The sequence below is a fragment of the Micropterus salmoides genome, unplaced genomic scaffold (genome assembly GCF_014851395.1).
Source record: "Micropterus salmoides isolate LMB-PRFRI ecotype aquatic unplaced genomic scaffold, ASM1485139v1 Ms_hic_scaffold_4, whole genome shotgun sequence".
NCBI classification, from domain to species: Eukaryota; Metazoa; Chordata; class Actinopteri; order Centrarchiformes; family Centrarchidae; genus Micropterus; species Micropterus salmoides.
The window spans coordinates 37392748-37405962 of record NW_024043372.1 but is presented as its reverse complement, the minus strand read 5'-3'; the positions used below and the strand labels follow the sequence as shown (position 1 = coordinate 37405962).

Below are 13215 nucleotides of genomic sequence, written 5' to 3'. Positions count from 1 at the left end.
TGAACAGTTCAGAAAGTGACTTCAACCTTCTACCTACCTCTCTGGGGTGCAAGAGGAATGAGACGGATAAAATATCATCTGAAAAGTTCCTGCACTGTGATGATACATAAAAATTTATGTTTGTCACCGTTAGGTTTTAAAGATTTCCATCTGTACTGTTTGTCATGCCCTCTGAAGCAGTGTTTTGTATTATGTAAAGAACAAGTTTAAACAATGGGATCAAGCTAACTTTTCTGTAAAGCAGTCGCAAGCCAGCAAACAGCGTGACTTTAATTCACGACAAATCATCAATCTAAGGAGTCAAATCAGAAATGCTTCGTCAAATTACACCTCTGATCGTTTGGTGTCATTTTTATCTATTAACACAGATGGACAGTGCATTTTCTGGAGGCTTCTCGCAGGAGGTCCGACAAAGCCTGTGGAATACATTGAGAATTAACTTTTTAATGGATGATTACAAATAGATTCATTTCCTCTGTTTGCGAATTTGTGGTGTGAATTTCGAATAATAATAAGTGACAATGAAATCGAAAGTTTATCTGACATTCTGTGAGGCGTGGAGTTTGGAAGCATTAGCGTTGATCAAGCAGAGAGGGTTTAAAGAAAAAAACTCTAGAGCGATGCATTGTGGGAAGTGTACATACATACATATACTTAATGTACAGTTAATTCGATATTAATGCAAACACAATCCAGCATCTTGCTAATAGTGTACAGTGTTGTTATGACATGGAGTCATATAGGTTTAGGTGCAGTTTCTGTTACCCTCCCTGCCTTAGGGAGGAGCTATTTTGTGTTTGATATGTTCCAGGTGGTGCATAGTGGATTTTGCTGGAGGATTTGCCGTAGAAAGGAACCTGTGTGGAGGTCGAACACCCTCTCTTCCCTTTCCCCTACCTCCCCAGCCAGATGGGGGTTCCGGGGAAACTCGCCCTCTGTTGTAGTTTTTACCCAAGTGCTGGAAGATAAAAGTGTAACTGCAAAACAGTAGGGGAGAGCTGCCACTTATTTTGTTTCCTGGCCAGGGAGTCAGGGTAAGTATCTGTTGTTTTTTTTCTTTTTGCATTTCCTTTGTTGTTAGGGTTAGTTAAGCACACGCCTGTTTTCTCTGCTGCTTGTATCAGCCACTACCGGGACGGATTCAGCCCTGTACGCTCAGACTACAGGGACAACACCATAAAACAACCATCTCACAGCAAAACGTAGATTTCACATAAAAACAACAATAAAGGTTTATGTGCTGAAGCCCATCAGACCAAACAGGTTCAGATGATGTCGAGCAAAAACAAAGTGAGCATTAGTAAAGCTGGCGAAACAGAGAAAGTCACGTTAGCTCGCCGGCTAACGCTGAGCAGTGAAAAGTTGTATCGCTTTCCACATTACTTCACCAACTAACGCGACCCATGTTACTTTCCTGTGTACCACTGTTAAAGTGTTGATTTAGCCTGCAAGAAAGAATGTAACGGTAAAAAGCAAATGTGGTTTACTATCTTATAGTAATGCAGCCACGAGGAGCAAGCTGACGCTACATTAGCTCCGCCCTGCCGCTGTTCGCTTCATAACATTGAGTTTAGCCGGCCCGTCAGATTATTTTGATAGCAGAAAAATAAATAAATTGATAGCGGCTGGTGCTGAAATAGATCTGTCATGACATGACAGGCACATAAGGGGAAAAAGGCGTGCTCTTCTCTTTCTTTTGGTGTGTTGCTTGGCTGCAAGCAAATCCATAAAAATAGCAATCTGGTTTAAAAAAGTATAGATTTAAGTACTGCGTTGAGACGTTTCGATTCTACTAGATACCCATCCCTACAGCTGATACCTACAATACTCTGCCATGATCTGTGATGTCCAATATGGCTGGGAGAGACATTTCTGCTAAAGCTTGTTACTTTAAGCTAAAAGAAACAGTGGTGCAAAGAGACGGATGAAGACGTTGGACGAAGCAAGGAAGAAAAAAAAAGCGTGACGAGCAAAAGACAAGGAAGAGCTAATGTTAGCAAACTAGATAACCCACTCGGATATTGGTAATGTTACTCTAATGGTGCTTTCAGACCAAAAGTGAGGTGAGCACTGGGGGCAGTGTGTTTACATACAAAGTCAATGCAAAGACGCGGAGCACCGCGAGTTCCCGTCGTCAGGTGCAGACGGTGCAAAGGCCTTCATGTGAGTTGAAAATTTTCTACTCAAGCGAGAAAGTCGCATGATGTTGTGTCGCGATAGCCTATCAGCATTGAGATCCAGACGTCACCGACGACTTCAGAGTGTTGTGTGGAGAGTAGCAGGCAGAGCGGTGAAGTAAAACGCAGACGGAAAGCTACTAAGCTGCCGGGAAAAGCCGAGGACAGAGCCGGGAACAGCACTGCAGCTTTTGGACAGAAATATCCGTAGTCGGTCTGGATTATGCTCTGACAACTACGCCTGCGGCAGGAGCTCGAGTAAACTGCTTTTATTAAATTAGTTTTTTATTAGTTTTTGGGATTACAGCGTTGATTTATCTTCATTGCAGCATCTTAGGAGCGAACTTCCGTGCATTTCCAGTTCCACTGTTGTTGTTGTTAGCATCTGTCAGCACCCAGAGCTCTGTTGGACTACTATTATCGGTCAATATGAGCTTATTGTATTTAATCGGCATCGGCTGTTTATAACGGCAGATAGATGACAATTAAAAAAGAAACATAGAGTCAGATCCTTCACTCATGTCATGGGTGTTGCATAGTTTGCCCACCAGAGAGCGACCAGCTGCAGCTCCACAAACACCACAGAAGTTTGGAGTTTACCGGAGCTTACTGCAGCATGTAGAAACAAACATGCAGAGGGCTGTGTTAGTGGTGAGTCGGTCACGTTAATTACATGACTTTTATAATTATTATAGAAACAGACTCCATCACTTCTCATGAAAACATTCATGACTTGCTAACCCTCCTGTTTTTCACTGCACTCCCCGGCGTCCTAGCAGGTTAATGTTACGGTAGCTGGCTGTTGGAAGCTTCGCTACTGACAGACCTAACTTTAACTGTAGATTTATTCTGAAACAATGTGGCCGTTCTAGTGAACGGTTCACATTTGTCTCTAGTTCATCACTTCTAAATATTCTCTAAAAGCATGTAATGTTACAACAGCTCACGCTGCCCATTGCTAAATTAGCCACAAAGCCTATGCCGTGTTTATCAGTGGAGGAGCGCTAACGTTAATGAACCGTTAAACTATAGTTTCTGGTGTATTCTAAATATATCTGCGAGCTGCCTGTCTGCAGTTAGTCTGCATGTCTGAAATGATTAAACCAGAGTGGACATGTAAATAAACGTTAGCTGAACAAGAATCTAACACGGCTTCCTGTAGCTCCTCTTTTTGTGACATTGTAGATGTGAAACGCTGCAGTCAGAGCCGTAACGGCTCTGGTTGTAGTTATAACGTTAGTTAAATGAAATCTCAAAGTTGCAGGTCCTCGTTGTAGAGAGTCATGTGGTATTAGATGCATTCAACAGCAGCTCACTGTATCATAGACGGCATGATTTAGACAGATGATGAGAAATGGTTTCTCGTAGCTTTGGTCAGAAGAGTGCAGGTAAAGGGATCAACTAGATGTGAATATGCTACATTGGAATTATGGCAGATTATGTGTAAGGTGAAATACACATGCTCTCACTCACTCTGTTTACAGATGAAAAAGCTGCACATTCCAGCAAATATTTATTGATGCAATTGTTTACTGTTCACTTTTTGAGACTGTAATCGATTTTATTAACATAATCCATTGAAGAAAAGGTTTTATAGCCCACATACATACCAGCTTTCAGTAGTTTATACAGTAAAGGGGTCTACTATCCAAATCATTCTCTGAATCTAAATATCTGCTCATAAATCTTTTTCATATTATTGTTATTTTTTTAGATCCGCATCGGCCCCCAAAAACCCATATCGGTCAGGCTCTAATATAAACCAGACAAAACTAGACATTATGTGGAGAAAAGAAAGCAAGGAAGTTGACCTACCTAGAGAGTTCAGAAAATATTTGCCTGTATCTTTATTCCAGCTATGTTTGTACTTTACTATGAACAAGCTGGTATAGCATAGCTCTGATCAATCCGGACTCCACCCAGAAAACAAACATTTAAAAAGTTGTTGTTTTGCTGACAGACCTGACAAGGTATGAATTCATATTCAAAAATCTGAATCATATTGTAGTTATTTCAGCATCAGTTTGATCGGTTTATTGCAATTAAATCCCAGCAAAATGTTTATTTTGGATTCATATAGCTGTAGTAATCGCGAGTTGTGTTTATTCACATTATCGCATTGTGTGTGTACACTTGGCAGTAGTCCAGCGATAAAAACTTGCGAGGAAAGCGTTGTGAGGATTAAAATCACATTTGGTCTGAATACACAGTCAGTGCTCTTTCGTTGGTTGCTGTTTATCTTTGTTGGCTGGCCTGCCACCCAAGTTTCAAGCAACATTATGCTGCTGGTGGAGAGCGGAGTGCCAAATCACATAAAACCACATCTTACATATTGTTGCTGTTAAGGTTCAGTATGTAGGTTTTAGTGGCATCTAGTGGAGAGAGTTGCGAATTGCAACAAACAGCCCACAGTGCATTCACATGCTCCTTGGTCCCACTTCCGATTTGTGAAGTCTTTCTTCTGACTTCATGTGCTCTTGCATTTGAAAGTGGAATCAACATGGACGCTACTACAAAGATGTTGCTGAATTAGCATTAGTTTACTCTACATTAGGGTTGACCCCAAATAGCTGAAGATTTGAGGCTTCAATGCGCGGAGCCTGATTCGACTGTCAATCTCAGTCAAAGCTTAGCGGCAAAATGAGGATCGCGCCATTTTGGCAATATGAGGCTACTCAACTTCAGATTTTACACAGAACTACCAGATTTCTCCAAATAGTTTAATAGACAACCTATTACATTATAAATATCAACATATAATGCTGTAAATAAACATGTAGCACAAGCTTTTAAAAAATGTTTTTAAAGTGCGTGTATAAATCCAAAATTACCCTTAAGGAAGGGGGATCAGAGCGCATGTGTAGGCGTTGCGTGTATGTGTATGTGTGTAGCGGCAGAGAGACGGAGCCCCAGCTTCACGGTGTTGTGCAGAGTAGTCCGCACCTCGCGTGACGTTCGGATCACCATTGATGAACCACACAAAGAATATTATGTCGTTTTTAAATAGCACAAGACCGGTGAATGGCAGGCGAGCAGAGAGAAAATGATCAACAATAAGCCTCCTTTTAGCTGTAAATGTACAGTGCAAGTTACAGTGACTAATGAATAGAGACTGCAGCTCTCAAGGTTAAAGTGGATCTACTGTGTGTAACCACTTCTCTTCTTACTTCTAACAAACCAGACTACTACTACTTCTTCTTCTGCTTCTTCTTTTTACGTATTCAACATAGTGACGAAACGCACAGTTTGTCTACGGGCTACTGTAGAAACATGGCGGCTTGCATGTAAGGGGACCCGCAGTGTATGTAGATTGAAATGTCTCATTCTAAGGTAATAAAAACATAACGGTTCATTATGTAAGGTCTTTATACACCACAAAAAACATAGTTATGTATATTACATTTCTGTCAATAGTTAAATGTTACAAACTGGACCTTTTTTACAGTAGCCGAAAAACAGCCAGGACCCTGACCACTGAAACGCTGTGTCAGTGTGGTGAAAGCTACAGATAATCCACTAACAGTCACAAACAGAAATAACATAAGAAAGTAGATTATTTATGTTGCTAGCATGTCTTTATACGTAATAAAGATAACAATTAGTCCTATAGGCTCTTATTACACACAGTTTTGCAAACAATTTCTATATTTTTGGGTGTGTGTAATGTCAAAGACTGTAGTGAAGTAGAAAAATGACGAGGAATAGCAAGTATAGTGGGAGAAAAGGTGTAGGTCTTAGGCTACATCTGGAATAAAAATACTGCTGAACAGTGTGAAGCTTTATGCAATAGGAAGGATTCCTCTAGTACCAAGTTGTACCAACCAAATGATACATTCATAGTTGCACATTTTTGAACATACACCAATCTACTTCTTATTCTTAAATGTGGGCATTTTCCAGTGAAAATCTGTAAATCATTGTAAACAATGAGCCTTACATTTAATACAATGTAATATGTCTTTATTGGGGTTGGTCCCCCATCAAGTTCTATTTGTCCTTGGCAACAGTTTTCTATTGAATGTATTATGGGAACTGAAAAGCACTGCAAAGTCTGGTAAGACTTTCTGATTTCACAAATGGCTAGTGGAGACAGTCAAGTCTGACTAAAACCGCTGGTCTTCATAAACAGACAGCTGTGATTTTTAAATAATATGTTGATATTAGAGTTATGTGTTAACCAAGCATTCATTTTTAAATGATGTTTTAATGGAGGTCCCAACGAGGCAAAATGGTTACATTACCTGACAAAACAGAACTGCGTTGACATCATGGTGGACTGACATTGTATGCAAGTAACTACAGAGAAGGTATGAAAATGCTATGTTTGGCTATCAGTAGCTCCCATGTAACTTTAGTAGTTAATGTTGGTTGGAGGTTTCACTCCTACTTTCTTCTTCTTACATTCACGTACTGTTCCCTGATCAGCTCTGTGTTATCAGAGCGGGAATGAATGAATGGATGCTCTGCCACTGCAAACTCAGCACTTCCTGAGTTTAGTTTCTCCAGTGAACCACCAGAAGGCTTTTATTGTGAAGCAGCTACAGGAAGTGTTAACTTACCAGAGATGGAGCTTTAACATGGGAGTACAAAGCGACTAAGGTAGCGGAAAACCGTCTGGGAGTCGTCTCAAAGCAAATACAGCGACATGCACAGTAACATTACAAGCGTGTGTTATTTGCACAGTACGACATATTTTAATAAAAATACCAAAACACAAACACTGTCAGTAGCATTGTGTTTTTGCTTGGCATGACTGATAAGACCCAATCAGGAAGCTAAACGTGAGTGTCTGGGTCATCGTTTTTAAAGTCCTCCGTTTTTGTCTGTCAGCACTAATACGCTACTCTGGAGTTTTAAAAGGAAAACGGGGTCTGCAGCGTTTCCAAACTTCTCCGTTTTAAGTCTTTGGATTTGCCGTTTTAGTCTGGATGGGAGGTGCAAACATAGCAAAAGCATTTTCAAACACTGTCTCACTTTTACAGGAGAAAAGGCCTTTAAGGATGAGGAATAACTGGATGTTTGCAAATGTACATCAGGTTAACTTCCCCACCTCCACCTCTAGAGCAGGGCACAGGTGCTTTGGTAAACTTTACAATGGGATGCATCTGGAACTGTCTTAGTCAGTACATGGAGCACATCCAATGGGGCTGAAGACCCAAACTGAGATAAAACAAATGTGACTATTGAAATTCCATTGCCACTAATACACACAAATACACTAGTAATAAGTATTTGCTGTGGTAGATAATCATGTTGGGTAATTATCAAGGAATTGCTTGCAATTTATTTGTCAAACTCTACAAAGCTACCAGATGATTGTTATGATATCAAGCATACTGGCTTCAATAAAGACTCACTGTAATGAAGACTGTATGGAAGTGTTCACTATTTGTGTAGGCCCGTTCACGGTGAAATAACTATAGTGATGCCAGAAAGTGTTACTAACAAAAAACACTCAACACAACACACACTCAAAACAAACCCTGAATTTCAAATAAGGATGCAAAGATGTGACTTTCAGTTACGATACTAATACCTGGGCTTTGAGTGTCGACCAATGCTGAGTGCTGCTGATGCATAGTGTAGGAATTGAATTGAATAGACCGGCCCCCTTGTCACTGATACCCCATCCCGCTATCTGAGTCAGTTTCGGGCCAATATTAAATATCAGTATCGGATCGGTGCATCCTTAATTTTAAATGGCATGAACACATCATGGCATTCAGAAAGAGGACTGTAAAATCAAACACATCTGAGAAATATGCTCTTACCAGGAGACAAACGACAAGATCTTTAACTATATTCAGTACATTGATTCCAAAGCCTGGCAGCTAGCTGCTAACTACTAGCTGCATTAACGCACACACATAGTGTCTCAGTTTGCATTCTTCTGCTATTTTCAGTGCATAATTGCGTTCACACTGTTATGATGACGATAACACTCCACCCAGTTGCAATTCGGCATTAAAATGTTAACATTAGCCACAACATTAACATTTGACACATCCAGCAACAACATTTTCACCCCATTGGAGTCTGGCCAATGCTTAAATGTGCGGTAAGTTGAGCTCAACAGATACTGAATTTTTTAGGCTGATATTGATACTTGAGTTTTAAATTATAGCGTAGTCGTTTATAAATTTAAACACTGGCATAAACAACAGTTTCGAGAAGGATCCCATATGTTTTGTAATTAAAGAATTGTGACCAGCTCGCCTGGAATTTCATCTTTTTTTATTTAAATTTTTTTTTTTTCTAATCAGATAATGCTTGTCAATTATCACAACCATTCATCAGGGATGCTGGAAGTCTGTCACAGTTGCTGTGTGCTGACAGAAGGTCTGTCTATAGAATAAAATTATGGAACTAATGCATGAGAGACGAAAGGAGATGAAAAGGGAGAGACAGCGCCTGGATGAGAGAGAGATGTGACCCATGACCAGATCATCAGTTTATTATAATGTCGCGCAGTGAGGATACAGAAGTTTCATAGCATGGATCTGTCTGTCACTGTTAGCAGAGACTCCACTTCACACGTGAGCGCTCTCTTGCTCGTCGACACACAAGATCTCGTCTGACACTGATGAGCATAATGACTTGAAAAGTTGAACATGTTGCTAAAAAGCCCAAACCTAACTTATCTTCTCCCTACTGTCTTCTCTCTTACAGCTTCGGCTGCAGAACCTCGACTAAAGTTGAACTGGCCTTGAGGAGGACGTGGGCTGGTACATAATCAAAGTTGTTTTGTATGACAGGGTGCTCAGGCTGCCCACAGAGCCATTTCTCCCAGTGCTCCCGATGGCCAGGTCGACTATGGTTTCTTGTCTTGCTCGTTCGCTGATTTATCAAAATTTCTTTCCTCAGTTGAGAGTAATAAGAATTCAGAATATCAACAAAAAACACTGGTGTCTAAAAAAACATTGACAGGAAGAAGGCAGAGAGGAATTTGGCGAAATCAGCTGGGGCGTTGCGGGGGGGGGCTTAAGGCCACAAGGCATATTCCTGCTCTGCAACCAAGAAATGTATAGAGCAGGACATTATACATCCATCCATCCATCCATCCATCCATTATCAACCGCTAATCCTGCGTACAGGGTCACTAGGGGCTGGAGCCAATCCCACCTGACATCGGGCGAAAGGCGGGGTACACCCTGGACAGGTCGCCAGTCAAGACATTATACAGTTGAAAATAAACATTGCAACCATTGTTACAGTGATTACGATTCTAATTTACTGCAAACATGTCTTTGGCATTTCTGTACAGAACTGTTTGGTGCACATGTCGGCTGACATGTCTACTATAAGCTAATACTGGCCAGGAATATCAGTGGGGCAATTTTTTAGTTGGGCTCTAATGGTGAGCCCAATATGCTTTAGCTGTGGTTTGGTCTCACCAACTCTTGCGAATAATATCTAGCTCTTTAGCCGCAAGATGTTTGACTTCCTCACCAGCTAGTTTAGTTGCTAACTCCATATTGGGTTTATCAGAGTTTGTCTGCTGAAAACATATGCCTGCTGCTTTTGTATAAAGAGCAGTGAGACTGAAGTCTGCAATAAATTGGGGGGCCATTAAATCAAAAATAATGAACTAAAAAAGACTAAAAAGCTCACTGACCCTCTGTGGGTTTGTCATTACAAGTAACACCTCACATTAATTTAATACAATGTTAATACTGAAAAATATTGACAAATGCAGCTGACTTGCGTGCATGCTGGATTGTTCATTCAACATGGGATAAACAGAAATATATAGTAAAAACAAGACATTGTGGTTTTAGCAGCAGTTAGCTATTTCCTGATCAACAACAGCTGGGCACAAGGAGCATCTTAAAAGCCCTCTCCTGTACACTGCGACTCAAACACAGCCCAAACCCAAGATGGCTCTTGGGTGTAAATAAGAGCTTAGAAATTGTTGTTGTTCGGTTTTGATGAAGCTGAGCTAGCAGTTTCCCCCTGCTGTGTGTCTTTGTGAACCCAAGCTAAACACCTCAGACCAGTACTGCACACACATAGAAACTGATACCAGTTTTCTTATCTGACTCTGTGACAGCAAATAAGCATGTTTTCAACAATATTTGAGTTTTACATAACTACTATGCTCACCACTACATACTGTGCTGTTACTAATGTTATTCCATCTTGTTACAACTAGCGTAATCATATTTCCACACCACACAAATTATACACTTGGTATTTTTTTGTAGCTCGTCTATATTTAATAGCGATTACCGCCCTCTCCATATGAATGTGTGCTACATGTCAGTTAACCGTGTACAGTAACGTGACCCTCTAAGGCAAATACGCTGTATCTCCAGCTCATCACAACAGGGTGTTTAGAAAGCTGGATCACACCGTATTCAGTGTGCTGTTCATGTTGCCATCAGGCACGTGGATCATAACTGCGCTGACGACACACAGGACGAATAGTAGCATTACATCCCATGAACTAAGTACAACAGATCCAGTTACAACATAATATAGGTTTAAGAATGATTCTTCATTTCTGTTCACTCTAAACCTAGTTATTATGGTACAGTCTTTATCAGCTATTTATAGATTATTCTGACATCCCATTTTCAAGTAATTAGTTAAAACTATGGCTTTGAGATTTGTAATTTGATTTAAATTACCTTATTTATTCGCTAATGAAGGTTCAGCTCAGGAGCCTGAATGACTGGATTTTACTGTAAGCAGCTCATGTATGGGAAATCCATTGCAATAAAAAGTAATTATTTAACAGGGAACATAAACCTTCAGGGCATTAACACAGAATTTCCATCTCTGTACATACTGTATATCACTGTAAGCAGCACCAAGCTGGTGGAAGTTTTGTAAATATAACATCAAGAGTATACACTGAAGGATTTTTAATGGGGAAAAATCATTATACTGGTTGTTTGGCTTCTGCTGACGGGTGACTGGAGGTCATGGCGTTTCCCCAGCATTTAATTCACCACTACATAATGTGATAACGCTACAGACAGCCCGGGCAGCCAGGGGAGCATTAAAGGGTTAACGTTCAGGCGCGTAAATACTGTTCGTTGCTCTGAAGGGCTCGTTCACCAAACGAAACACGATTAACAAATGATCTATACCCCAAAAGACATCCCGAGTGCAGCCGAACACCATGAAACATGTCAAAACAAAGACTGCTGCAGGGACAGACGTGTGTGGCAACAACTACAACAACAGGAGGGAAATATAACATGATGGTAACAGGGATTTGGCCGAGATCATTCCAGTTTATGTACGTCGGGGAAAGTGATGAGCGGCTGTGGACGATTCGTCTCGCAGTGAAACAAAATGAGCAATTAGCTATAGCTCAAAGTAGTGACACACCAGCTCAGTGAATGTGTATAACTGTATTATTTTCCCCTCTAAAGCTTAAAGACATCCAATACGGGCTATTGTCAGCCATAGCTGCAGCCTGGCAGGAAGGCAGTAACGTTACGGGGCTGAGCTCAGACTCGCGTCGTGATTTCCAACCCTGCCGTGTAAAACCACTCGGTGAAAGCTGGGAGAACGGCTTGAATTTGACAACATTCACAGACAATATGAGCGAAATGTCGGCCTGAAAGCGGTTAGGAAGAGGGGCAATAGGAGAGAAGCGAGCAGCGAGTCTGCCGAGGCTTCCCCCGCTGCCTCCACCGCCCGCTCGTTACGACGGGAACGCTTTAGTTCGGGGCTATGCGGAGAGGTTAAATACCCATTAAGTGCAACTAATAGACGAAACCCACACCGAAATCACTCTATTAACCACCGTAACTTTTTATAGGGGGAATATGTTCAGTGTTATTCGTGAAAAATGTCACAACCCCGGTCGGCTATATTTAACTCCGCCTTCTTCTTCTTCTCCAAGCGGCCTCTCTTCAGATGTAGACGGGCGACTGAGAGCCACAAAGCTGTCAAACGCACCGAGACCTCGCCATTTTTGTTTGTTTTCCACAAATGCAAACCGTCACAAAAACACTACGGTGAGCAATCTGGGCTTACCTGCCGTGGAACCAGTCCTTGCAAGCATCGCACTCGATCATAAACTGGGTCACGTCGTAAGGTAATCTGCAGATGCAATATACTGGTACAGTCGCCATGTTCAATTCACAACTACGTCGGGATAGACTGGGGGGGCTGCAGGAGGAACAACGTCCTGCAAACAATATGATCCAATATGATCTTCCCCAGAAAAAAAGCCAGGGGCAGACCCGCCGGACACATGAATCTAAACGCACATCTCCATCACACCACGGCCGTGTGGTGGAAACGATGGAGCCTCGTCGTCGCAGGCTTTCCTGAAATGCATTATTATTATTATTACTATGTGCATGCCCCCTGGTGACTGTACGGCACCGAGGCGGTCATATTAGCAGCCAGAAGAAAATCTAGCCTCGATGTCGTTGCGAAAAAAATAAAAAATAAATAAATGTGAAAGTTACGTCAGGCAGCAGATTTAAATCCGCGGACCTCAAATCAGATGAATGAATGTTCGATCAATCGGGATTTTTTTTTTTTCTCACAGAACATTTGAATGCAACACATACAGACAGCCATTACATAATTACTTAATAGACATTACAACATATATATATATATATATATATAGAGAGAGAGAGAGAGAGAGAGATACATATCGAATTATGTTATATTATTAAGTATAATATTATTTATTATTATGTAGTAACAGAAGTCATTCATTTTCTAGACATTTTGGTCAAACTTGGTGACAGAGTGAAATACATGCATTACATTTTATGATTATAGTTCCATTTATTACTGATAATAAACAGCTGTTGTTTACACAAGATTACAAATTTTAGAGTAAATATTTCAAAATGTGACTGTAGGCAGAAAACTAGACTACTATACTGTAGTTCAGTTACTAAATAAAATGTACAATTTAGCTGGTTGGCTTGTCATTATTTCTAATGCTGGCATGCAATGTCTGTATAGGGAGTAGGGCATTACTGTATTCGTCACTGGAATATGATTCACTATAATCACAAATGCTTTGGTCCAGTAGATCCTTTTGCATGCTTGTATT

The 13215-nt window shown here is 40.8% G+C and overlaps 1 protein-coding gene across 2 annotated transcripts in view; it reads right to left on the bottom strand.

The window, feature by feature from the left end:
* The window catches only part of phf2 (PHD finger protein 2), a 31331-nt gene extending 18799 nt beyond the window's left edge, over window positions 1-12532 (bottom strand). The window contains exon 1 of one of the 2 annotated variants that reach the window (XM_038696532.1): window positions 12171-12532. In XM_038696532.1, coding sequence (XP_038552460.1) covers window positions 12171-12268 — 98 coding nt within the window. In that variant the 5' untranslated portion in view covers window positions 12269-12532. The remainder of the gene's footprint in view (window positions 1-12170) is intronic. The other variant, XM_038696531.1, reaches the window with a different exon arrangement.
* Between the last annotated feature and the right edge of the window lie 683 nt (window positions 12533-13215).